Raw genomic sequence first — 27,400 nt, forward strand, 5'->3', positions numbered from 1 at the left:
CATAAAAAAGAATGAAATAATGCATTTGCAGCAACATGGATGCAACTAGAGACCCTCATACTAAGTGAAGTAAGTCAGAAAGAGAAAGACAAATACCATATGATATCACTTATATGTGGAATCTAAAACACGTCACAGATGAACCTATCTATAGAACAGCAACAGAGTCACAGACTTAGACAACAGACTTATGGTTGCCAAAGGCAGTGGGGGAGGGTGTGGGATGGAATGACAGGGAGTTGAGATTGGTAGGTGCAAACTATTACATTAGAATGGATAAACAATGAGGTCCTACTTTACAGCACAGGGAATTATATCCAGTTTCTTGGGATAGAACATGATGGAAGGTAGTAGGAGAAAGAGAATGTGTGTGTGTGTGTGTGTGTGTATACACACACATATGTATATATGTATGACTGGGTCAGCATGCTTTATGGCAGAAATTGACACAATGCTGTAAATCAACTATACTTTAATTTTAAAAAATGACTGCAAAAAATTATATTAAAAATGGTATGCAAAAGTATATACCAAGGTACAATATATGATATTTTTAAAACTTAGGATGGTATTTATAGAATTGTTGAATATAACCATAAAAAATTTTTTCTTACTGAATATCCAAGATAAACTGAAGGTAAAGATGATGGGAGAGTGTAATCTCAGATATTGTTAAATTTTAAACTTATTGTATTCAAGTTCAATAAGGAAAAATCTAATTTTCTAATTATTAGATAAAATGTTCATAAACCTAGTTATCTTAAATCTACAAATTGATATGTTTGCTTGGAAATTAAGTAGCTTTTATAGCATGGCATTGAAAATTAACTGTACACATAACAATTAGATGCTATATTATAATTATAAAATATTTATAAAAGATTGGCATTAGTTTCAACTCTTTCAAAAAAATAGGTATTGGAGTTCCTATTGTGTCTCAGGGGTAATGAACCCAACTAGTATCCATGAGGATGCAGGTTCGATCCCTGGCCTCAATCAGTGTGTTAAGTATCCTGCTTTGCTGTAAGCTGTGGTGTAGGTCGCAGACATGGCTTGTATGCCACGTTGCTGTGGCTGTGGTATAGGCCTGTAGTTGCAGCTCCAATTCAACCCCTGGCCTGGGAACCTTCATATGCCGTGAGTGCAGCCCTAAAAAGACAAAAGACAAAAAAAACAAAAAACCAAAAAACACCTAGGTATTATACTCAGGTAATCTTATTTCCTCTATTCTCCTTCATTTAGGATAAAGAGTTTGAAGAATGCTCAGTAAAATTTTAATAGTTATGAATAGGGAAACCAATTTTATTGGATATATTGCTAGCTAATTTATCCCCTGTGTTTTTTTCCCCCTCTGTCTCTTGATCTTTTTTCAACAGTGAGATTGCAAACTATTTCACCACAGAAGCCATGCCGTCTGTGTTTATTTCTACAGGGGATAGCATATTAGATGTAGGAAATAAAGAATTACTTGTTCTTACTTTGACTTCTTCGTTTCCACTTTTTCCTGCTTTTTTTCTTCTCCACTTCTCTGCTCATTCCTCTCTAGTCTCCTTTAAGGGTTTCTATTCCTCATTTGCCTCCTAACTGCTAGTGGCCTTCAGCGTTCTGAGCTCAACTTGTAATTCTTAACCTTTTAGTATTTTGCCTCAAGATGTCTGAGGGGCAACACAATGGACAGATAACATTGCTCTCTAGGAGTTCCCATTGTCCTCAGCGGGTTAAGAACCTGACTAGCATTCATGAGGATGGGGGTTTGATCACTGACCTTGCTCAGTGGGTTAAGGATCCTGCATTGCCTCAAGCTGTGGTGTAGGTCACAGATATAGCTAGGATCTGGTGTGGGTGTGGCTGTGACATGGCGGCTAGGGTTCCAATTTGACCCCTACCCTGGGAAACTCCATATGCCATGGGTGTGGCCTAAAAAGACCAAAAAAAATATTGTTCTCTAATGGACAAAGGCATTGCATGTCAACTACCCCTTTCCATGCATACGCATACTGAAAATTGCCAGGCTTAACACTCTCCTTGGAGATCTAATGGATAACCAAATCTGTATCTCTAGATCCAGCTCACTTAAACTCCAAACCTGTATTTCAATACATTTGTTGAATTTCTCTGTGCCTATAAGCACCTCAGGTTCAACGATGTCTAAAACAGAATTCATTGTTTTCCATCAGACTTGTATCTCATATCATTTCTTATTTCCATTAATGCCATCTCCATCTCTTTACTTGCCCAAGTGAAAATTTGGGGAGTGTTTTTAGTTCTCTTTTCTCCCTTATTTCACATATGTAGTTGCTTCCTAAGTCCTTTTTATTGTATCTTCCAAGAATCTTTCATGTTGATCTCATCCACTCTAGTCTTAATTAAGGCCTTATGTTTTTGCTTCAGTAACCTCTTAATTTGTCTCTCTGCCTACAATTTCTTTCCCCTCCAGTCTACTTCAGGGCCATCTGAATAAACTTCTCAGAATGCCAACCTGATCACGTCATTCCCCTTTATATTCTTTATTAGCTTCCCACTGCCTGATCCTGTAAAATACAAACTCCTTGTGTGATACACAAAATTCTTTGTGGTTTGGTCCTTGCATACCTTTTTAGCCATCTCTTATTGACAACATTTTTTCACTGTGCTTCAGCAGATTTCACTAGGATCTGTCATGTCCCTCAGTGATTATACTTCTTTCTCCCCTGATTGTGTGTTTCCAAATTTTGTGTTCCTGTTGAGCCTCTTACTGTTTGCCTGTTTTGATCACTGTCTTTCATCTTTCCTCATTGTCTGGAAGCCTTGGTTAAACCATTTGTATTTAAGAGTAGGGCACTAAAAACTGATTGGAAACTCCAAATCCATCCAACCCATTCATTTTATTGTCTTTAGGATCTTTGTTAACTTGGGCTGGTCATATTCCCTCCATAAGGGTCTTCCCATCGCCACTTGGATATATGTAGACTACCAATATTCTGTGAACTGAATCTTTCTTCTTGTAGTCTGTATCCACCCTCACCTGTGCTGAGTGTCCCCCAGTTCAGGAAAAAAAAAAAAAAGTAAACTTCTAGTCTTCCCATATAGGGGTAAAGCAGTCTTCTGGCTAGATGGAGCTTAGGCACCTCTCTGTATTTTTTAGAAAGTTTCCTCCAGAAATTTCTCTAATACATGCCCTTTTAGCTGCTCTCTCACTCTCTTGCTCTCTCTCTGTCTGAACAGCACTACCAGTGTGCTAGAACTCTCAGTGTGCCTAAACCATGTTAGGGATCTCTGGCAGCTTCCCTCTTTGTTGGAATATACATCTTAACCAAAGCAAGGCAACTAGTGCCTCAGTCTTTTATAGGGATATTGATGAACCATTTCTCACTTATTTTTCTTTTTTCTTTTTTGGCCACCCCACGGTATATGGAGTTCCCAGGCCAGAGATCAAATCCAAGAACTGCCAGATCCTTAACTGTTCCAGGCCAGAGACGGAACCTGCGTCCCAGCGCTCCCAAGATGCTGCCAATCCTGTTGTGCCACAGTGGGAACTCCTCACTTTTTTAAAGTATTTTTTAAAAATTAAAGTATAGTTAACTTGCAGTGTTTCTTCAGTTTCTCTTGTATAGCAAAGGGACCCAATCACACACAGTTCCCTGTGCTATTTCTCACTTTTTGCTTATAATCCTCTCTCTTTCCAACCCCTATGTATGAATACATGGGTCAGAGATGCACTAGAATAACCACCACCATACTCTATTCAGAGTTACTCCACCTCTCCTCTTAAGGCTTTGATTTTGGATCAAGCTTTTTGTACTTCTTTCTTATTCCTTCAGTTTTTCCTCTTAGGATGTCTCAGTTCCTTTTTTTTTTTTTTTTAGGGCTGCACCCACGGCATATGGAGGTTCCCAGGCTAGGGGTCTAATCGGATCCACAGCTGCGGCCTACACCACAGCCACAGCAATGCCATATCTGAGCCGTGTCTGTGACCTATAGCACAGCTCACCGCAACACCGGATCCGTAACCCACTGAGTGACGCCAGGGATCGAACCCGCAGCCTCATGGTTCCTAATCAATTCGTTTCTGCTGCGCGACGATGCGATCTCCAGGATGTCTCAGTTCGTTGTGTAAATAAGCTTTGAGTGATTTTAAACACTTTTTTAAAATACAAAACTTGGTTGTAAGAGTTAAGCTAGAACCCCTCTTACAGTGAGAACCCCATGGTTTATTTTCTCTCATTTCTTTACTGTTTCCCTTCTTTTCTTCATCTGCTGATGAGTTGTTACTCTGCTTATGCCCACTTTCAAATGTGTTTACACATTTAATATAAATAAATTTTGGTCTACATTGAAGTCTTAGAGAATCATATCATATGGGTGGCTTGTGTTTCAAAGCCATGTTGTCTTTTAGAATATATACTTTCTCTTTGAACCCTGGAGTTACACTCTGTAGAGGGGTCTTAGGTAGTGAACTTATGATCAACTGAGAAACAAGCAGATTCACACCACCTAGGTAATGCTCACTCCAGAGCATGTACTCAATGAAAATTAGGCAGAATTATCTATATAGAGAAAGTAAATAGTCATTTTTATCTTTTTTATTGCTGAACTTATTATAGTTGAATTTGTGATAATTAACGTCATAAAGACACAATTTTACACTATATGACTATGTATTTATGTTAGTCTGACCTGAATTTTTGTCTAATTTCTTTTGTCATTCACATAGGAAAAAATGATGCTATATGTCATTCCTTTATTCTCTATAGATAATGGATTCTGAATTAATGCATAGTATAGTAGGAAGCTATCTTAACCCCCCAGAAAGAGTGTTCGTTCCATCATTCACCCAGAGTAATGAATCATCTCAAACTCACTACTCTGTGAACTTAGAAGTTACCTCTCCTAAAATGCTTCGGAGTCCAAATAACCAAGGTAATGCTAATATAAAACCTTATTTAAAATTAGGGGAATGGCACAAAGTATATTATACAAAGCTTTTCATTTTTACATAGAGAATAATATGATTGTATATTTAGCTAATCTTAACAAAACTGCCAACTTTGGCTCTGTTGCTTAAAATTTCTATAAGCTTATTTAAGTTATTTGACATTTGTTATTTTGGCTTTTTCATTATAAAATGAAAATTAATATAATAACCTATGGCCCTATGGCAGGTTTATCATAAAAACGTCATTAGAAAATAGGAAAATACTTTTCGAAGAATAAAAGGTCAGATTTGGAATCCTTGTAATAGGCAAGAGGATTAGGATACTCTAGTGAATTAAGCAGAATTGTGTCATATTCAAGGGTTAAATTCAAAAATTGCATATATCCAAATTTAGCCTTGAAAATTCCTCAGGAATCTAATGTATTGGCATAACTACAAAATACATGTATTATAACTTCTAAAATACAAACTTAGGAGGATATTTAAGATTGAAGTAGGAAAACATTTATGACTGCAGGCATACCTATGCCATACAAATTAATTTCTAAGGTAATGATAATCATGTTTTTTTTAGATGTTCTATAATAACGGTTGCCATTAATAAACATACTGGCTTTGTGGAGCAAAATAACTTCAAGAAATAATAATCCAAATCACGAAATAATCTCTAGCAAACATCTTTCTAATTGGATATAAACTATATGAAAGTTAACCCAGAGCATTTATTTATATTCCATTCATCTTTAGTTTTATAATTTAAAGTAGTAACTGAAAAGAAAGTATAAGATAATGTCTGTAAACTCTGAACTTATCCGAATCATGAAGATATTAATATAGCTGAATAAAAATCACAGTAGTACATGTGTAACAGTTATTATCTTTCAAGCCTGATATCAGTTAAACCACTAGGTTGTAATTTTTTCTTAATGGAAGAAACTATATTCTTTCTCATGTGTCCTAATTATTAACATTATATCTTGAAAGTATATAAAGAAATAGAAAATGTGTTTTGACCAAAACTGAAGCATATCAAGAACTGCAAAAACTTGTGACTTTAAACCTGAATTTCCTTGTTAATTAGTGGATACTATATATGTATCTTTTTTGTCTTTTCAGGGCTGCACCCACGGCATATGGAGGTTCCCAGGCTAGGAATCAAATTGGAGCTGTAGCTGCTGGCCCACACCACAGCCACAGCAATGTGGGATCTGAGCTGCACCAGCGACCTACATCACAGCTCACTGTCAGTGCTGGATCCTTAACCCACTATGCAAGGCCAGGGATCAAACCCATATCCTCATGGATACCAGTTGGGTTCATTACTAGCCACGAGGGGATCTCCCACTGGATAATATGTTTTAATTTTCTTCATCCGTACTCAGACTCTTATGCATCCCAGACTATACATTATCTTTTTGTCTTTTAATATGAATATATTTTATGAAATTAAATTGGGATTATTAGCTTTTTCAAATCTCAAATTTAAAAAATTACTAAATACAATCATAAATATATTGTTTTTATAAGTTAGAACTTAACCCTTTTTAGAGTTTCAGTAATTTTTCTTTTTTTAATGAGGAATATAAATTACTTATTTTTATGGCTAACGAAAATAAACTGTTCACTTTTAAATGCTATGATAGTAAGTGTTCAAAAATTCTCACTTAAAATAATAGTAAACAATTTTTTTTTTCAACAGCTCTTATTTTAGCCTTAAAAACTCTTCAGGAAAAGATTTATCGTTTAGAGTTAGAGAGAACACAAGCTGAAGATAATCTAAACATTCTTTCCAGAGAAGCGGCACAGTATAAAAAGGCCTTGGAGAATGAAACAAGTGAGAGAAATCTGGCACATGAGGAACTGATAAAGCAGAAAAAGGGTAAGACAATTCAGTAGTTCTCAGAAACAAGTTACCAAAGTTTACTACTTGAAAATAATAAGTCCAGTCTGAGAAGATTTACTCAAATATCTTTGTACTTATATGCATTCAAACCTTGAGGGCTTGTTCTCAGATGTTTTGATGTTTTCACTAACTGGATATAATTTTGAACTTAACCTCTATTATAGCTGTTGTCCTAGTTTACAACTTACTGAGACTAAAAGAAAACTTAAGTTTATAGACAAATTGTTTAGGAATTCAAATGATTTCAGAATACTAACAAAATCCAGTATATTATTAGCCTGTAATATAATTGAACTACTTTACATTTTCACTAGATTCTTTTTAAATTTGAAAATATAAAGCAACACTAATAATTAAGTAATAGAAAAAGTTAAAATAAATTTAAAAAAAATTTTGGCTAACTAATGTATGACAAAGGAGGCAGGAACATACAGTGGAGGAAAGATAGTCTCTTTAATAAGTAGTGCCAGGAAAACTGGACAGCCACATGTAAAAGAATGAAATTAGAACATTCTCTAACACCACACACAAAAATAAGCTCAGAATGGATTAAGGACGTAAACATAAATCCAGATACTGTAAAACTCCTAAAGGAAAACATAGGCAGAACACTCTTTGACATAAATCAGAGCAGTATCTTTTTGGATTCACCTTCTAGAGTAATGAAAATAAAAACAAAAATAAAAGTGAGACTTAAACCTACAAGCTTTTGCATAGTGAAGGAAACCATCAAAAAAAAGAAAAAAAAAAGACAAACCACAGAATGGGAGAAAATCTTTTCAAACAAAGTAACCAACAACGAATTAATCTCCAAAGTATACAAACATCTCATGCAGCTTTATAGTTTAAAAAACAAGCAACACAATAAAAAAATGGCCAGAAGATGTAAATAGACATTTCTCCAAAGAAGTCAGATGGCCAAAAACACATGAAAATATGCTCAACATCACTAATTATTAGAGAAATGCAAATCACAACTATTGAGGTATCACCTCACACCAGTAAGAATGTCTGTCATCAAAAATTCTATAAACTATAAATGCTGGAGAGGATGTGGAGAAAAGGGAACCCTTCAACCCAGTTGATGGGAATGTAAATTGGAGCGATGACTATGGAGAACAGTATGGAGATTCCTTAAAAGGCTAAATATAGAACTACCATATTATATGGTCCAGCAATCCCCCTCCTGCGCATCTATCTAGAGAAAACCATAATTCAAAAAGATACATGCACTCCAGTGTTGATTGCAGCACTATTTATGATAGCCAAGACATGGAAGCAGCCTAAATGTCCATCAACAGGGGAATGGATAAAGATGTGGTACATATACATAATGGAATATCATTAACCCATAAAAAAGAATGAAATGCCATTTGCAGCAACATGGATGGACCTAGAGATTATCATACTGAGTGAAGTAAGTCACACAAAGACAAATGTGATATCACTTACATGTGGGGAAAAGTGATACAAAAGAAATTATAAAACAGAAACAAACAGATTTCAAAACCAGTCTTCTAGTAACCATAGATGAAACTGTTGGGGGAGGGAGGAATTGGGGGTGGGGTTAATAATATACACTACTGTGTAAAATAGATGATTAATAAGAACCTACTGTATAGCACAGGAAAATCTGCTCATAGTTTGTAGTAACCTATATGGGAAAAAAGAATGGCTCATATATCCATTATATATATTATAATGGATAATAATATTATGTCAATTATATATATCCACTATATATCCATGTATGTTAATAGATATATACATCCATCAGTTATATATATAACTGATTCATTTTGCTGTACATCTGAAACTAATACAACATTGTTAAGTCAACCATACTCCAATAAAAGTAAAAGAACTTAAACCAAATGAAAAAACAAAAATGAACCAAAAGCCCACTAGTCTGGGGCAAATATTTTTCTGCAGTATCAATATTAAGTATTCATCAAATAAAGTCAATTATTTACCTAAGGAAAAAAGTTTTTAAGAATTTTATTTAACTTGATTTGTATCCTCCTCTTCTCACTATTTCTGACTTTGATAGCATAATTGTGTGTGGATGATTTCATATCTTTACTGTATACATGCCTTTACTGGTGAGCCTTGTCATTTGTGGTATTTTTGTTTCTGGTTGTGGCCTTTTCTTTTCTGCCTAGAGAAATTCCTTTAGTATTTGTTGTAAAGCTGGCTTAGTGTTGCTGAATTCTCTCAGCTTTTGCTTATCTGTAAAACTTTTGATTTCTCCTTCAAATCTGAGTGAGAGCCTTGCTGGGTAAAGTAATCTTGGTTGAAGGTTTTTTCCTTTCATTACATTAAGTGTATGATGCCACTCCCTTCTGGTCTGCAGAGTTTCTGCTGAAAAATCTGCTGATAATCTTATTGGGGTTCCCTTGTATGTTATTTGTTTCTTTTCCCTAGCTGAAGATGTGGTACATATATGCAATGGAATATTACTCAGCCATGAAAAGGAAAGAAATAACAGCATTTGCAGCAACATGGATAGACCTAGAAATTATCATGCTAAGTGAAGTCAGTCAGACAATGAGACACCAACATCAAGTGCTATCACTTAACATGTAGAATCTAAAAAAAAGGACAGAATGAACTTCTTTGCAGAACATATACTGACTCACAGACTTTGAAAAACTTATGGTTTACAAATGAGACAGGTTGGGGGGGTGGGGGATACACTGAGGGTTTGGGATGGAAATGCTATAAAATTTGGCTGTGATGATTGCTATACCCCTATAAATGTAATAAAATTAAAAAAAAACAAAAACAGATTTTTCTAGAAAAAAAAATTTACTTAACTCGAAAGGTTAATTAGAAGAAATGAACAGACATGTGGATATTTCTGTGGAAATTATAAAAAGGACATCTGGACACAAGTTTTAGAGATTTAGAACATAAGTTCTTCAAAACTATGCCTTTTTTTCCCTTGTAACACTACATTACCCTCATAAACAAGCTTCAGGTTTGTGTTTCATCTTATAAATAGAATGAAGAAATATGGAGAAAAAAATTTCTGAGTTAAATGGACAAAAGTGTAAGACAGAACTAAGGAAAGTGAAGTGTTAAAGAATTAAAACAAGGTTGCTTACTTTTTATGGAACTAACTGTGCTGTCAGTAGTTGAAAACAGAGAAAAGTGGGAATTGTAGAATGCATATACTTGAGTTTCCTAAAGAGAAGTAATATATTGATAGGGAAGAGACTTTAGGTCTTCTGCTTTTCCAGATGGTATTGTTTCCCAGGAACACCCAGGATTTTTTTTGGCCATGCCCATGGCTTGCAGAAGTTCCCTAGGCCAGAGATCGAACCCGTGCCACAGTAGCCACCTGAGCCACTGCAGTGACAATGCCAGGTCTTTAACTCATTGAGCCACACAGGAACTCCCAGGCAGGATTTTTATTATCCCACAAGTGACTGATATCCTTCCCTTTCAGAAGTCTGCCCTCTGGATCTTTATGAGGAGACAGTGTTAAACTAGTTATATATAATTAGTGAGATGTTCACAAAATAGATGTTCATAGCTCTGGGAGAGTCAATATTTAGAACTAAAGAAATCTTGAACTTTTAGCTTCTGACAATTCATATAAGGCCTTTCTTTGATAACCAACTCTCTGATCTATGTGATAATCAACTAATTGTCTCATTATTACGTTTTCTTTTTCGTAGATATAAGTATGCAGTTAAGTTCAGCACAGTCTCGCTGTACCCTTCTAGAGAAGCAACTGGAATATACAAAGAGAATGGTTCTTAATGTAGAGCGAGAGAAGGATATGATCCTAGAACAACAGGTGAACATATTTACATATTTATTATAGTACTATAATTCCTTTTTTTTTTTTTTTTTTTTTTTTTTTTTGCCTTTTAGGGTCACACCTGTGGCATATGGAGGTTCCCAGGCTGGGCGTCAAATCGGAGCTACAGCTGCCAGCCTACACCACAGCCACAGCAACGCGGGATCTGAACCGCATCTGTAACCTATACCATAGCTCATGGCAACAAAGGATCTTTAACCCACTGAGCAAGGCCAGGGATTGAACCTGCATCCTCATGGATACTAGTCAGGCTTGTTACCACTGAGCCACAATGGAAACTTGCTATGTTTTGAAGAGTACTTAATGTCATGGGGGAATTGTCATATAAATTTAATAGGATATAAAGCTGTATATAGAAAATTTTGAGTTACAGAGATTCACCCTAGGTTATTTATATTTTTTGGTTTTGTTTTTTATTTTTTGTCTTTTTAGGGCCTCACTTGTGGCATATGAAGGTTCCCAGGCTAGGGGTCGAATTGGAGCTGTAGCTGCCGGTCTACACCACAGCCACAGCAACACCAGATCCGAGCCTCGTTTGTAGCCTACACCACAGCTCACGGCAAAGCCGGGTCCTTAACCCACTGAGTGAGGCCAGGGATCAAACCTGTGTCCTAATGGATGTTAGTCAGATTCATTTCTGCTGAGCCAAGACAGGAACTCCCACACTAGGTTATTTCTGAAGAGGACCTTTCTGTAGAGGAAAACACAGAAAACTGGACAGAAAATTAAAAAGATAAGGAGGAGTTCCTGTCGTGGCGCAGTGGTTAATGAATCCGACTAGGAACCATGGGGTTGTGGGTTCGGTTCCTGGCCTTGCTCAGTGGGTTAACGATCCGGTGTTGCCGTGAGCTGTGGTGTAGGTTGCAGATGCAGCTTCGATCCTGCGTTGCTATGGCTCTGGCATAGGCCGGCGGCTACAGCTCTGATTCGACCCCTAGCCTGGGAACCTCCATATGCTGCAGGAGCAGCCCTAGAAAAGGCAAAAAGACAAATAAAAAATGAATAAATAAATAAAATTAAAAAATAAAAAGATAAGGAAAGAGGGAAGAAAGAAAGGGAGGGGAAAGAAAAGGGAAAGGAGGAAGGGAGGAAGTAAGGAAGAAAAGAAAATATACAAAGATGGAGAATTAACAAGGGTAAGGCAAAATCACTGATTCAAAATCTGTGTGCAGACTTAAATACAAAGAACTCGACCTCCGGAGAAATTGGTTTCAGGCCCCTTCCTTCTTAGGGAATTTCTGATTCCAGAAGAGTCAGCTGAGATGTTAAATAATGCTTTTGACAGCTATCTTAATGGGACTAGGGAAATTAAAGTTAGAATCCAGAGCCTACCAAGAGTAGGAACCGTGGTAAATCTTCTGTGCTCTGAATGCTTTGTAATGATGAACAAGAAGGAAAGCAACCCAGATTACAACTGTGTTCTAGGTTATCAGAATAATCCAGAAAATCTTAGTTCCTGAAGTTGAATTAAAGTGGTACTGGGTGGCTAATGTTTCCAGGGACCTCAAATTATTTCCTCAAACCTTTCTTTGATACAGTGAGAAATTTCTTAATCAAAGATAACCAGGCAGAAGGACATAAAACACTAGGAAGAGAAGAGGCATACATAACGGATTATATAAACCCTCTCACAAGTTAGTTCTAGCCTGGTGCTGGCTCTAAACAGTTTTTTAAAATAATTATGCTTGCTGTATTCAAGGAGATAATAGATAGGATCAAAATTTTCAGAGCATTCAAAACCATAAAATGGCAGAGAAAATTTGAGAAAGAACCAAATAAAAATTATACAACTAAAAAATACAGTAAGTGAAATTTAGAATTTAATGGTGGATCTAATGGCAGAGTAGGAGAGATAACTAGTAAACTAGAAGGTGAAATCATCCAGATCAATGAAGAGAGAAAATGAATAGTATATTTAGAAAAGATACCAAGAGGTTAAAATTAGAGTGAGGTCAAACTTAGGTGGGATCAGAGTTCCAAAAGGAAATGAGAAAGAATGGGACAGAAACAATATTTGAGGAGTTAATGGCTAGGAATTTTCCAGAACTGATTAAAAAAAAAATCACACCACAGATTGAAGAAGCCATATAAAATGCATCGGTTTGGTCACCTTGTGAATAACATCTTGTTTATTTAATACAAGTTTCACTGATGGTGTCTTCCATCGTAGGAGTGTTATATAAAGATACATAGAAGATTTTGGTCCATTAGTCTACTGTCGGTTTTTGCACATTATATTTATTTTTTAAAAGTATTTTCTTGTTTTTTGCTCTTAAGTACTTGAAGTGTATGTGTTTTTTATGATAGTTTTATATTGTGCTTTGAATTCTCAGAAACTGTATTTTTCTTGCGCCATCGGCATCACTTGCCAAATTTAGGTTTTGTTCTTATACTTTCAAGGCCCAGCTTCAAAGGGAAAAAGAACAGGATCATATGAAGCTGCAAGCAAAACTTGAAAAGCTTGATGTTTTAGAAAAAGAATGTTTTAAACTTACAACAACTCAGAAAACTGCTGAGGTAAGCATTCACTTGTTTCTTTGAAGTGGTGATGCCAGGAACAAATCTTTCATGTTAATAATTTTACTGTATGCGAAAATACAGTAAATCTTAGATTTACAAAACTTTGTTAACAACTTTTAGTAATCCAGAAGTCAATTCCTGCCTATAGAGATGAAAAGTTAATGTATTCTGTCACAGCATGAGTGAGCCTGCCTTTTGATGAGAAATTGTAATTTCAACTTCTGCAATGGCATAACATTTCCATTTGTCAGATGATTTACCGAAAGGACATCGAAAAGATTGCCTTTCACCACTTGCAGTTTAGCCTATTCTAGATCTATCCTGAAATGCCCTCTCCTTTTCCACCCAAATCCTATCCATTTCTTCCAGCCCTATTTCCTCTATGAAGCCTTCCTTGAGTTTTCCAACATTCAGGAAGCTCTCCCTTTTAAATAGTGCTGTCTTCCTATTCTAAATTACACCATGGATATTAGATGAAATACTTACATGGGAGTTCCTGTCATGGCTCAGTGGTAATGAACCCAACTAGTATCCATGTGGATGAGGTTTCGATCCCTGGCCTCACTCAGTGGGTTAAGGATCCAGCATTGCGGTGAGCTGTGGTATAGGCCAGCAGATACAGTTCTGATTAGACCCCTAGCCTGGGAACTTCTGTATGCTGTGGGTGCCACCCTAAAAAAAAACAAAAAGAAAAGAAAAGAAAAACTTATGTGTGCAAGGTTGTACATAATATACACGGTCTGGGTCAAATCATATATGTTTCATATATGTTGTTCCCTAAGTACAACATAAGCTCTTAAGTAACAAGGACATTATCTTATATTTTTAACAGGTCTTTTTATCCCCTCCCTTCTTCAACAACTGTGCCATTATCATAGGCACATAATAGACATTTATTGCGATGTGGTCTATGTTTTTTTTTTTTTTTTTTTTTTTTTGTCTTTTTGCTATTTCTTGGGCCGCTCTCGCGGCATATGGAGGTTCCCAGGCTAGGGGTGCAATTGGAGCTGTAGCCACCGGCCTACGCCAGAGCCACAGCAACGCGGGATCCGAGCCGTGTCTGCGACCTACACCACAGCTCACGGCAACGCCGGATCGTTAACCCACTGAGCAAGGGCAGGGACCGAACCCGCAACCTCATGGTTCCTAGTCGGATTCGTTAACCACTGCGCCACGACGGGAACTCCTGGTCTATGTTTTGAATGAAATGTTGAGACCCAAGATTGTAATTCTTTGACCTTCTAGACCTTCAGTACCTCCCAAATTTTCATTATAAAGGTTTTTCTGATGAAAGTTAATAGAGCCTATGCATGTACATCTTTTGCTTTTCCTTTGTTCTTCTTCTATATAATAGCAAGTACAGAAGCCAAGAAAAGTCTTAGCATCTTTTGCCATTTCTTTTTCTTACTTTCTGTTTTAATTTACCAAACTACTAAGAATCAAGACCCTAAAGACTATTTGGAAAAGAAAGAAAAAATATTTGGCTCTAGATTTTGTATGATAATCCCAGTTTTTTAATTCTTTTGCAGGACAAAATTAAACATTTAGAGGAAAAACTAAAGGAAGAAGAGCATCAGCGTAAGCTCTTTCAAGACAAAGCATCTCAGGTAAATAGAGCACTATATCATCTATCACATTAAGATCATATCTGTTTTATTATACTTTGTATTTATTAACTGAGGCCTATATCTTAGTCTCTAATTTCTGCTTCCTAGCTCTTTAGTTTTGTTTCTTTTTACTATAATAATGAAATTATCAATAAGTCAGCCAGTATATCTATATACTTGTTCGTATTGCCAAGAGGTCTTCTGGTCTTTTGAAATTCTGGCAAATTGTATATATCCTCAGTTGAAAGACCTCCTGCTATAGATTTTTTTCAGTTTGAGATATATAAAACAATTCATTCTCTTATAAACAGAAAATGATTGTAATTACCAGTAGGCTTGGTGACTTTTATACACAAAAATAGTATTTCGGGTTTTTTTTCTTCTTCAAAAAACATTTTTATCTTTACAAGCTGAGCTACAATCACCTTTAAAATGTTTCTATAGAAGAAACTTGTTAAAAATCAATTCAATAAAGTTTTTTCTTTAATATTGTAGCTTCAAACTGGACTTGCAATCAATAGAATTTTAATGGCTTCAGCGTCAAATCCAAAGTGCTCCAAGGAAAAGAAGAAATCTTCAAAGGTATGCAAATAACTTTATTCTTATTTGCTAATACTTATCTCTTTACCCTTTTAGTATTTAATGACTCTCCATTTCCAAGAAGAATTTGAGATTTATAATAAAAGACATGAAATAATGCTATGAAGTGAGCATAAAAACATAGGTCAAGTGATGATGGATTGGGATGTGAGGACAGCAAATTCCATAAAACCTATGTTAAAGAAAGTAAGAGCAGATGAGCACAAAACCTGCCTCTGAGTTTGCTTGACAACCAAAGCAAAAAGGAGCATATAATGGGCAGTACATATATCTTTGTAAAATAACAATAAGCATTCCAATTTTTCTGGAAGGAATCATTTTTTTAGTACTAAACTCTTAGAGAAATGTATTTTGTGATACTTTATAAAACAGACACTAAACTCACAATAGATCCAAAAAACACACTTGATCCTGGAACCAGTTTTATATAATGCACACATAATAAGACAAGGATATAGTATTAAATTATATTGTATTATAAACCATAGTATAAATTATAATTTTAGTCATTTCTCTAGAGAAATTATTTGTTCTTTTTATGATCGTATCCTTTGGATTTGCCTAAAAATAAGGATTGGTAAGTACCTTATAAATTTACCAATAATATTGTTTAGATGGGTTTATGTTTTGTTTTTATTAAATCTTCTTAATTATTTATAATGGTAAGAAAGAAAATGTTAATCCCTTTTAATCTCATGATTCTGAAACTGTGGTTTTGATCACCATTATTACAATCTATTCAATATGCATGTAGTGTTTCTGTGTGCTCTTTGCTCTGGGAACCAAGGATGCTGTTGTTTGTGAGTGCTGGCCACTGCCATCGGCTCATCCTGTGGATACACTAATGGAGGGAACTTTAACTACTCTTTTATTACATAAAAAATTTACTATTCAATATTTGGCTGAATTTTTCATAGTTTTTTTCTTTCAAAGAATTTGCAAACTACAGTAATGAAAAACATTTCCCAGTGAAACTTTATATTGATTTTCTTAGCTTATTTCCTTCCTTAAATGTTTTTGTGTCTTGTCTAAATGTTCTTGTGTCTTGTTTTGTGTATTGTCTTATGGTAAGATTAGAAGCTGCAAAGCCAAATAGAAAATCACTGTAAGTAATTTGCAAGTGGGAAAAATAGTCACTTTTTTTAGGCGGAAGTGGGGCGCACACGTGGCATGTGGAAATTCTCGGGCCAGGGATCATATCCACACCGCAGGAGTGGCCCAGGCCACAGCAGTGACAATGCTGGATCTTTAACTTGCTGAAACACAAGAGAACTCCTGATTTATTTTTATATTTATGTTTTATGCCATCCTTTGTCTGATGAGTTAGTGAAAAAGAATTTAAATAAGTTAGAGAGAAGCAAGGTAAAAGAAATGAAGGAAAGAAAAGGTAGCTCCTGGAAAAAAAGAAAAAGTAATTAACAGAAGAAATCACTTTATAAAAATAGTTTAAGTCCCAAGTTCATAGAATCTGCAAGTAATAATTCCTTCCTTTAAAGGTGTCAAGAGCACCAGCATTGCTGAAGGTAGGATAAGATTTTAAGAGACCTTTGTGAGAGTCTTCCTGGTCTCACTGGCATTTACTCCATATCCTAGACATAGTTCATTCAAGTCATACCTCTTGCTTTACATAGACTAGTACCTATGGGTAGTAAAGAGAGAAATAAGACAGGAATTTACAGAGAAGCAGATAAATATACAAATATAAGACAGAGTATAATAAAAATTAGTAGAGGTATAAACAACTTACTGTACTTCCAGATAAAGAATATGTGAAGGGGTCATGGAAGAAGGGGTCAAGAAAAGCAGCCTTGGAAAATTATTAAGTATTGATACAGATGAGAAGTGTATTACAGTTTGAGGATATAGTTGGTTTTTCCATGAAGCAATAAATAATTGTTCAGTACTAGGTGTTAGGTGGTGTCATGTGAGACTTAAGGTAGGAAGTATAGCTTGAGTTTATGGCTTATCTTCCATGCCATGATAAGAATTTGAACTTTTCTTCTATAAGTCATTGGGAACCATTGAAGGCTTGTAGGGACATGATTAGAGCTGTACTTCCAGATGGTAACTGACAATAGTGTGAAGAAGGGGAACTTGGGAGTTCCCTGGTAGTGCAATGGGTTAAGAATCCGGCGTTGTCAGTGCAGTGGCCCGGTTTGCTGCTGGGGTACAGGTTTAGTCCCTGGCCAGGGGACTTCCACATGCTGTTGGTGTGGCCTTTAAAAAAAAAAAAAAGGAGAAGGAGAGCTTGGATGTCAAGAATCAGACAGTTTGAATATTGTAAGCAAGATGATGGAAGCCTATCCTGTGAGGTTTTCTTTATTCTCTCAAAAGGTTAGATTCTAATCAGTCAGATCTCATTCAGTATATTAATTAGAAAAATTAATTAATTTTCTATTACTCTTAATTATAACTGCTTGAAATAGCCTTAGACCAGACTATTGTTTTTTGTTACTCAAAGTTACCATTCTTAAGGTACAGAACTTGAATGATTGTCCCAGGTCACCAAGCAGCTTTGAGTGAATAAGAACTGACTCAACAACTTTTGTGATTTCTCTAACCTCTAAACCATTTTACTTCTTTAATTCTTAAAAAAAAATCCAGGTTTTTTAATAGTTAAGATACCTAAATTTCCATTTAGAGTTGGGAATATTTTGTTTTCATTATGGAATATGATCAATTTATTCTTCATTCTCTTGCTCAAGTGTTAACTAGATTCATGCCAGTTTGCCTTTGACTGTCCTGGTTTTAGCACTGAAAATCCTGTGTCATGGGCAAATTGAGACAATTGATCCATTTAGTTCAAAACCCCCAATAAAAATAGTGAAATAATTTACTTTTAAGAATGTAGTGTAGGGGAGTTCCCATTGTGGCGCAGTGGTTAACGAACCCGACTAAGAACCACGAGGTTGCGGATTTGAACCCTGGCCTTGCTCAGTGGGTTAAGGATCCGGCATTGCCGTGAGCTGTGGTGTAGGTTGCAGACGCAGCTTGGATCCCGCGTTGCTGTGGCTCTGGCGAAGGCCGGTGGCTACAGCTCAGATTCAACCCCTAGCCTGGGAACCTCCATATGCCATGGGAGCAGCCCAAGAAATGGCAAAAAAACAAAACAAAAAAAAGAATGTAGTGTAGCAGTGTCTTTTTAAAAATGTTTCATGAAAGAGTATATATAACAAAAAATGTTTGCCTGAAAGGTAATAGTGAAATTAACACTGGTGTACTTACCACCTAGCTTAAGAAGTAGCACATTACCAGCACTGTTGAGGCCCAGCGTATCCCTCTCCTAAATTGTATTCTGTCTATCCAAGGAATAGCCAACAATTATGATTTTGCATTTATATTTCTCTGGCTTTTTTTTTTTTTTTTTTTTTTTTTTAAGGGCCACAGGTACGGCATGTGGAAGTTCCCAGGCCAGGGGTTGAATCGGAGCTATAGCTGCCAGCCTATGCCATAGCCACAGGATCCGAGCCACTTCTGTGACCTACATCATAGCTCAGTCCAATGCTGAATCCTTAACCCACTGAGAAACTAGGGATCAAACTCACATCCTCATGGATACTAGTCAGATTCGTTACCACTGAGCTACAGTAACTCCAGCTTATCCAGATTCCACAGAGCTTATTGAGATTTGTGTGGGAATATGTATGTCTGTGTGAGGTTTTATTACATGTGTAAATTTATGTAACCACCAACCACAATGAAGATATAGAACTATTCCACCACTGTAAGACTCCTTCATGCCATCTCTTTATAGCTACACATCATCCTCCCTAATCCTTGGCAACTTCTAGTGTGTTTACCATCACTATAATTTTATTTCATGAATGTTATATAAATGGAATCATACAGTATATAACTTTGAGAGGATTTTTTTCACTCAGCCAATTCCCTTGCAACACATTAAAAAAAATTTCTGTGTAGTATTACATGTTATGAAAGTTCAACAGTTTAGCCATTTACCCCCTGAAGGAGATTTGGGTTGTTTTCAGCTTTAGGCGATCACAAATAAAGCAGTTATAAACATTTGTGTACAGTTTTTTGTATGAATATAAGTTTTTATTTTTCTGGGATAAATGTCAGTTGCTGAGTCATATAACTACATGTTTAGTTTTACAGGAAATTTCCAAACTATCTTCCAAAGTGGGTACATTATGTTGTATATATGGGTGATTTGGTTTCTCAACATCATTGCCAGCTTTTGGTATTGTCACTTTTTTTTTTTTAGCCATTATCCATAGGTGTATAGTGATATTTTATTGTAACTTACATTTTCCTAATGACTTACAGTGCTACATATCTTTTCATGTGTTTGTCATCTCTATGTATGTCCTTTTCAGTGAATTGACTGTCCACATATTTTGTCTATTTTCTAAAGAGCTCATTTGTTTACTATTGAGTTTTGAGGCTCCTTCATATTATAAACATTTTAAAATAATTTTTATTTACTTTTTTCCTGTCAATATTTAGAAAACTAAATGTTTAAAGAGAGGACCACCTCAGCAAATTTATTCCAAGTTTGGATCACTGCCTGTTGTGGCTGAGAAGGTGAGAGGGGGAAAATGAAGACAGTCATTCAAAGCAATTCATGCTTTGTTGTAATTGCTGTTTAAAATGCTATCAGTTATTTGAAATTGTTCTCAGCTGTTTCTTTTCCCCTACAGTCTGCCAGTGCAAGCCATTCTGTGAATGCAAGTACACAGAACCTCCTGCAGACTATGCAACATTATGGGCCACATATCCTTCAGAAACCAGCTAAAGTTATTGAACCTAGATATCTCTACAAGCCTTCTAGAACAACTTCTCAATGTAAGGCCATACCTTCTGACTCAGAAAAGTCCATTTCCATTTGTGACAATTTGTCTGAACTTTTGATGGCGATGCAAGATGAGCTGGACCAAATGAGTATGTAAGTATTTATCAGAAGAAGTAGCAAAATATTTAGGTGTCTTTTTTTTTTTTTTCTTCCCAGTTTTTCAAATCATGCCACTTATAAATTCATAAAAGCCTTACTTAGCCATTTGGACTTCTTTTGATCTACAATTTCATTGTACTTAAATTTTATCTAAATTTCCTATGTGTAATTACTATTTTTTCTGATCTAAAGAGTTTCTGTATTCCCAAGATCTAAATTGATAGACATATATTGCTGTCATTCTAACAAATGGGGTCTGGTGACCTTAAATTATAACTTATAAATGCTTTTATAAGAAAGATTCTCTTTTGTTTGTTATAATCTTTTTCGTTAAATGAATGATTTCATTAGACAAATTGGAATGCAATTTCTTGTTTTAGACTCTGGCTGGTCGGCATTTCAAGTTTGAGGCATCCATAGTAAACAAGATTCGGTATGGGATACATATTTTAAGCTTCAAGTTTAAATATATATTCAACAAAAATTCCAGGAAATATATGATTTGGGTGGCCAGCTAGTTGAACTAAGACCTCTGTAGAAAATATAACTAGTTCTATTGGCAGTGTTTCTTTGAGGAGGCTATAACAAAATCTAGGGATTTTTTTCAGGCAAATAACTTTTATAGCTGGAATTCTTCCAAAGAGTCTACATTAAGAATTCCAAAATTGAAACTAAAGATAGTCCCTTAATGCCTCTAGCATATTTTTCTACATTTAGCTATGAACATCAAGAATTCAGACTTTTTTTAAGGGCTCTTTAAGAAAGTCTAAATATTTCTAAACATATCTAATCTCAAATCATGAGTTTATTTATAATTACCATAGATTTAGTTTGATAAACCTACAGAAAGGGACTATCTTTGAAGGTTAATATTTAACTATGATTAAAATTTATGATTGAACAGAATTGTTTAATTATGGCAAAGACATATACTGTAAACTGTAGCAGTGCTTGATGTTTGCTTTTCTTTCATAGAGAGTACCAAGAACTACTGAGTCAAATGAAAGAAACTGAAAGCCAGTCAGTCTGTGAAGACATAGAATGTGAACTAGAGCATTTAGTCAAGAAAATGGAAATTAAAGGAGAACGAATTTCCAAACTAATGAAGCATCAAGACAGTGTAAGAAGGCTTTAGTAAAAGGTTTTAATAAAAATATAATATATCTGGATTCAGTGTTGTATATGTGTATGACCTTCCAAATTTGAGATCTGTTTGTATGGCTTAGTGAAAAGATGGTAGACAGGAGTCACTTAGGCCTATTGTAGGGTAGAGTCAACTGTCCCATTGAAATAACATGGTCTTCTTACCTAACTCTCCAATATAAAAAAAGGAAACAAAGTTTAGCTATGTGTTCAGAAATGACTTTGGGAGAGTTATAAGGTAAACTAAATTTGCTTTACAATTTTCCCAGTCACCCTTTTAGGATTCTTGCCACTTATCCCTCTCTTCCCTAATGCATTAATGAAGCCCCTATGTTAAAGGTGGCTAATTCATACATAAACTTGGCTCCTCAAGCAGTACCCCAACTCTACAACCACTATGACCACTTTCTCAGAATAAGCTGTGCTGTGATTCCCTGGGGGCCTGTGCTCAGCTAGCTCCAGTGAGATAGTGAGGGGGACTCTATCCTTGTGTGTAAATTCTTAATGTCTAAGAATGGCATAACAGTTTTAATATTTCTACAGAAAAATCATAGAATATTATATTTTATCCCAAGACAGTGACTCTATTCTTAGCACCGTTATGCCACCAGGGCAGAAGGCAGAGTGAGTCTTTCTAGGAACCCTCAGGTCATATCCTGCAGCTATCTGCCTATGGAATAATCAGCATTCATATAAGTTGGCAATATAGTAACCTCACAATTTTTTGTTTGTTTGTTTTTGTCTTTTTGTCTTTTCTAGGGCTGCTCCCACAGCATATGGAGGTTCCCAAGCTATGGGTCTAATCAGAGCTGTAGCTGCCAGCCTGTGCCAGAGCCACAGCAAGGCAGGATCCGAGCTGCATCTGCGACCTATACCACAGCTCACGGCAACACCAGATCCTTAACTCACTGAGCAAGGCCAGGGATCCAACCTGCAACGGTTCCTACTCAGGTTCATTAACCAGTGAGCCACGATGGGAACTCCAGTAACCTCACAATTAAGCCTTCCCAACCTTTATGGGAAAGTAATAATGAAAGCAGAATTTTGCTGCCTTTATTCTTCTATGGCCAATAAAGGGAGAAAGAAAGAAATGAAAATTTGAAGCAAACATTTGGCTTTTAAGGCTATACTAGGTAAATTTTCTATATGATTGTGTTAGGGTAAAGATTATGTAACTTGTACATTTTCTTAGAATCACATAGGAGAAACTTGGAAGGAATAGAATAATAATATTATTAAAATTTGGCAGTCTGTACCTAAATATTTTAAAAATGTAATATTTCATATTGTTATATTTAAAAATATTTACATATTAGGTCTATGCATAGGTGAAATAGACTAATGGACTAGACTTGAAAGAAGTAGGGTTTAACTAGTTAATAGGTCTTATTTTGTTTAATTTTGTCTACTCAACATTACTAGATACTTCTCAATGAGAAGGTTATTCTCTTAACTTTTTTTTTAAACTAGCATTCAGTAGTGCTTTAAGTTCAGAAATATTTTAAAGAAAAAAACATGTGTATACATATATATATATATATTTTTACTTTATAAATTTTATGTTTATTCCTAGCACCAAATCTTTGCCTTGTTGTTAATGTCACCTGAGAGGTCCTTCCCTCACCTCCCTGTTCTTCAGATTTTTCCCATTTCATATCTTACATAAATGTTTCTTCCTCTCAGCTCCCTAGCCTTGACCTTGTCCTACTTTAGCCTTCTCAGATATACACTTTTTGTCCTTCTCAAAGTTATTCTGGCTTGGATTGTTCTCTAGTTGTCACATATATGCTTTTCTTTCACTAATAGCATTAAGCTCCTTGAAAGCAAAGATTGTTTTATTCATTATATTTTTAACTAGTACAGTGTTAGGCATGTAATAGGTATTCAATAAATACTTAATGAACTTTTTAATTTCATGTAATCTTTAAGCCACCAATCTGATCCATATATTATAATATGGATAATTTTATAATTTTTAAGTATATTTTTGACTAAAATATTAGATTTTTTTTCTCTCCAGGTTCGTAAACTTCAGCAAAAAGTTCAAAGTTCAAAGATGAGTGAAGCTTCAGCTATTCAGCAAGAAGATAGCAACCTGAAAGGATCAAAGAACATTAAAAATAGCCCTAGAAAATGTTTACTAACTAATTCTCTTCAAAAGAACAGCAGCTTTCATCCAATACGAGTCCATAACCTTCAAATGAAATTGAGAAGAGATGATATCTTGTGGGAACAGTAACACAGTAGCAAAACTATCACCTTAAATGAACTCTGTCATTGAGATCCTGAACTGTCTAAAGTGCTTTTAATTCAATATACCTTTATGAAATTTTGAATTATGTTTCTAGCCTTTATAAATTGTAGTATTTTTTAAATTAATGCCTGATGACCTCCGAAGAGTCCCAAATAATAAATGATTGCTTTTTTTGTTTTGCTTATTGACTGAGGTACCTAATCTCGCCATATTTTAGAAACATTGTTCACTTTGCACATACCTTAAGCTAAATTTAAGGAATTATACACAAGGAGTTCCTGTCGTGGCACAGTGGTTAACGAATCCGACTAGGAACCATAAGGTTGCAGGTTTGATCCCTGGCCTTGCTCAGCGGGTTAAGGATCTGGCATTGCCATGAGCTGTGGTGTAGGTTGCAGACGTGGCTCGGATCCCGAGTTGCTGTGACTCTGGCGTAGACCCCAAGCCTGGGAACCTCCATATGCGCAGGTGCGGCCCAGAAAAGACAAAAGAAATTATACACAAATGATATTTAAAATTCAGTTAAATTTGAGACACAAGTGGTATTCCATTTTTTCATTTAGTAGGCTTATAACCTTAAGAACCAATATAAAATTAAGAGTATGGAAAGGTCTTTTAACTTTTGTGATGCTTCCTCCCTATCTTGTTTTAGAGCTGGGAAACTTTTCTTCTTTAGAAAGGGAAAAGCTTTGTGAAGAGGTCTTAAGCCCAAGTCTTTATGTGACAATTAGAAATAGTAACCTAGGAGTTCCTGTCATGGCTCAGTGGTAACGAACCCGATGAGTATCCATGAGAATGGGGGTTGGATCCCTGTCCTCACTCAGTGGGTTAAGAATCTGGTGTTGCCATGAGCTGTGGTGTAGGTCATAGACGTGGCTCAGATCCTGCGTTGCTGTGGCCATGGTGTAGGCCAGCAGCTGCAGCTCCAGTTTGACCCTTAGCCTGGGAACTTCCATATACTGAACCTGTGGTCCTAAAAAGCAAGAAAAAAAGAAGAGAAATAGTAAGCTAATCTTAGTTGACAGTAACTTAACTGTGGAAACCTTTCTTTGCTCTTCCCATTCTCTTTTATAAATCTAGTTTTGATTTATTTTAACACAAATCATCTGTTTTATCTTACTCTTTTATAACTATATTTTTGATATTTTGATTAGCAATATCATAAGAGATTTCTTTGAACATATAGCTTTATAATAAATTTACATTTGTTGACCTATCTTTCCAGAAGCCTGCAGAAACTGGTAGACTCTTCTGAACTTTGGTTTCTCATGAAAATTCTTTAGGGCAACTAGAGAATTGGCATCATCGACTGAAGTAGAAATAGAAGACTGGCAGAAAAGGCATAATAGAAGAGAGGAGCTCAGAAGATAGGGTAGCAGTTTAAGAGATGGTGATTCCAAAGGGACAAAGTTGGAGGTACATCTTTATCTACAGGTGGGGAATGTTCAAAGTGTGAAAGAATTAAAAGATCAAGGTCTTGGGGAGGAATTCCCATTGTGGCTCAGCAGAAATGAACCCGACTAGTATCCATGAGTGATGCGGGTTCAATCCTTGACCCCACTCAGTGGGTTAAGGATCCTGTGTGTCCACAGGCTGTGGTATAGGTTGCAGACGTGGCTCGAATCTGGCATTACTGTGGCTGTGGTGTAGGCTGGCAGCTGTAGCTCCGATTCAACCCCTGGCCTGGGAACTTGCATATGCGACTGGCGTGGCCCTAAAAAGCAAAAAAATAAAAAGATCTTGGGGAGCTAGGAAAAGAAATTTTTTTAAAGGTAGTCTTTATATCCTCCTAGGAAATCTCAGAAAGTGTGTATAAGAGAAAGAGGATAATTGTGGACCCTCTGTGGGGGAGGAAGAAAACTGATACATTCTCATTGAGAGAATAGGTGCTATATTAGAAGACCTTTCATACCTGAAGTGGGAGATGGCTGAAAATAATTTATACTTCAAATTGTCCTTGAAAGTAACTAATGGCAGAGATAAAAGTTTCTTTCCCTCTGTTTTAAACAGTACATGTCCTTCACCCACTTTTACTCCCTCTCCCTTTACAGCTTCTTCAGCCCCAGAGATGTTTGCACACTTCATCTAAACTCAGTTTTGTCACCTTATCATTTTTGTGACTTTAATTTTTCTTCTTGAAAATATGAATGCTATAGTTCATACTTAGCAAAAAACTCACCAGGACCATAATGAGCCCAGTCTTTCTGTGCCTTTGTTTTTTATGCACTTAGGACAGTGGCCCAATATATTTAGTTTATCAGTGGTGAAATTATTACTTCTAAAAATGTATTACTAAAACAAATTACCAGAAGAAATTAAAATCAATTAAGGAATACTTGAACATTTCAATTAAGAATTGAGAATTTTCTTGCAAAATTAGTGTCATATAGTAGAAAAAACACAGATTTCAGAATTAGGAGACTTGGGGTTCATATTTGTGATTCCTCCAGTTAGTAGTTTAGGCAATCGAATAACTTTTTTCAGCCTCCATTTCTCATTTATAAATCTAGGATTGTATTACTACCTACCTCCCAGGCTTATTGTGAGGATTAAATGTCAAAGCACCCAGCAAAAGTGTTGGCACAGAATAAAAACTCAGTAAATGTTAAATCTGAGTACCCATGCAGACTTAGTAGAACCTAAGTTTGTATGGGTTAAAGCCTGAAGGCAAGAGCCAAAAGCTACTCTTCATAAAAGAATATTCTAATTTACTGGGTTTGTTTGTTTGTCTGTTTTTATGTTTTTCTTTTTCTACGTGCCTGGGAGGAAATTGCTTTGGCTTGTTCCCTGGCTCAGGTTTCTAGTGGGGGGGGTGGGTAGGGGGCGGGGGGAGGGGTAAAGTACACAGTCCTACCATGCTGTAGAAATGCACAATCACACACAGCAACTTGGTTTTGCTTCTGTTTGGGTTGTTGGGATTACATTGATTAGGAAAAATGATAAAGAATGGTATCTTATTGCTCTGTCAAAGCTACTGAACTGAAAATGTGTCTCTACTAACAGACTGCTGCTTGCCTTTGACTCCTTAGGGGGTGGAGCAAATGATTTCCTTCCTGGACAGGCAGTCTATGGTCCGTGTACAAGAGTTGCTATAGCAACCCCAGAGCTGTACTCTGCCTAGCAGAAACTCGGTAGGATTTCATAGATTTTGTTCTCTTAACTGAAAAACAGGTCTGTTTGTTTTTTATCTAATCAGAAATTTTTAAAAATGAAACTGGGACTTAAGCTAAGACAGGTCTCAACTTTGATGAAACTATGAAGCTGGAAAGTTTGAATGTTTGAAGCAGCAGGTATTGTGACTAATCCTAGGAATAGGAGATGGAATCTTGAATTAACTGTACTTGTGTGGGCCATTGGCAACCTGGCCATTTTTATTAGTTGTGACTAAAGATAAGAAGGTTGGAGGAAAATGCTCAATTTTCAGTAGTATAAGATTAAAAAAGGGAATACTTAATGTAGTGCCCTAACTGGCTGGGTTGGTGTACTTGAAAATTATTTTTGAGTTTTTTTGTATAGCCTTCTTACTTTAAAAATAAAATTTTTAACTATAAATTGGTATTCTTAATCCATGAAAAGGCATCAAAAGTTACATGAAAATTTGACTTATAATGTGAGACATCAAACTAAAAGGAAAAGTCAGATGGTCCTGTGCAATGGAAAGAGTGCTCACTGTGACCAAAATTGCACCAGCTGCCATTGTTGGTGTTGAGTAAATAG

General features: G+C 35.9%; 2 protein-coding genes across 39 annotated transcripts in view; both read left to right on the top strand.

Moving 5' to 3' along the window:
* Positions 1–25,043, top strand: part of CEP57L1 (centrosomal protein 57 like 1) — a 57,431-nt gene extending 32,388 nt beyond the window's left edge. For 4 of the 20 annotated variants that reach the window (XM_013992742.3, XM_013992744.3, XM_013992743.3 and 1 more), the window contains exons 2-11: positions 4,734–4,899; positions 6,615–6,794; positions 10,502–10,623; positions 13,048–13,164; positions 14,697–14,774; positions 15,270–15,356; positions 19,842–19,919; positions 20,036–20,280; positions 21,262–21,406; positions 23,450–23,867. In XM_013992742.3, coding sequence (XP_013848196.2) covers positions 4,734–4,899; positions 6,615–6,794; positions 10,502–10,623; positions 13,048–13,164; positions 14,697–14,774; positions 15,270–15,356; positions 19,842–19,919; positions 20,036–20,280; positions 21,262–21,406; positions 23,450–23,668 — 1,437 coding nt within the window. In that variant the 3' untranslated portion in view covers positions 23,669–23,867. Of the gene's footprint in view, positions 1–4,733; positions 4,900–6,614; positions 6,795–10,501; positions 10,624–13,047; positions 13,165–14,696; positions 14,775–15,269; positions 15,357–19,841; positions 19,920–20,035; positions 20,281–20,666; positions 20,720–21,261; positions 21,456–23,449; positions 23,868–24,908 lie in introns of those variants that run through there. The other 16 variants (XM_021090915.2, XM_084962435.1, XM_084962419.1 and 13 more) reach the window with 7 other exon arrangements.
* CCDC162 (coiled-coil domain-containing protein 162) overlaps positions 24,961–27,400 on the top strand; it is a 204,536-nt gene continuing 202,096 nt past the window's right edge. For 14 of the 19 annotated variants that reach the window (XR_002343788.2, XR_014806635.1, XR_014806634.1 and 11 more), the window contains exons 1-2: positions 24,961–25,099; positions 26,713–26,814. The gene's annotated coding sequence lies outside the window, so the exon portion shown is untranslated. Of the gene's footprint in view, positions 25,118–26,712; positions 26,855–27,400 lie in introns of those variants that run through there. The other 5 variants (XM_084961871.1, XM_084961841.1, XM_084961852.1 and 2 more) reach the window with 4 other exon arrangements.

Source organism: Sus scrofa, chromosome 1 (assembly GCF_054392235.1).
Source record: "Sus scrofa isolate SSC_HxYL_T2T_F1_AM1 chromosome 1, Sscrofa_HxYL_maternal_Yorkshire_Landrace_v2.0, whole genome shotgun sequence".
Taxonomy (NCBI): domain Eukaryota; kingdom Metazoa; phylum Chordata; class Mammalia; order Artiodactyla; family Suidae; genus Sus; species Sus scrofa.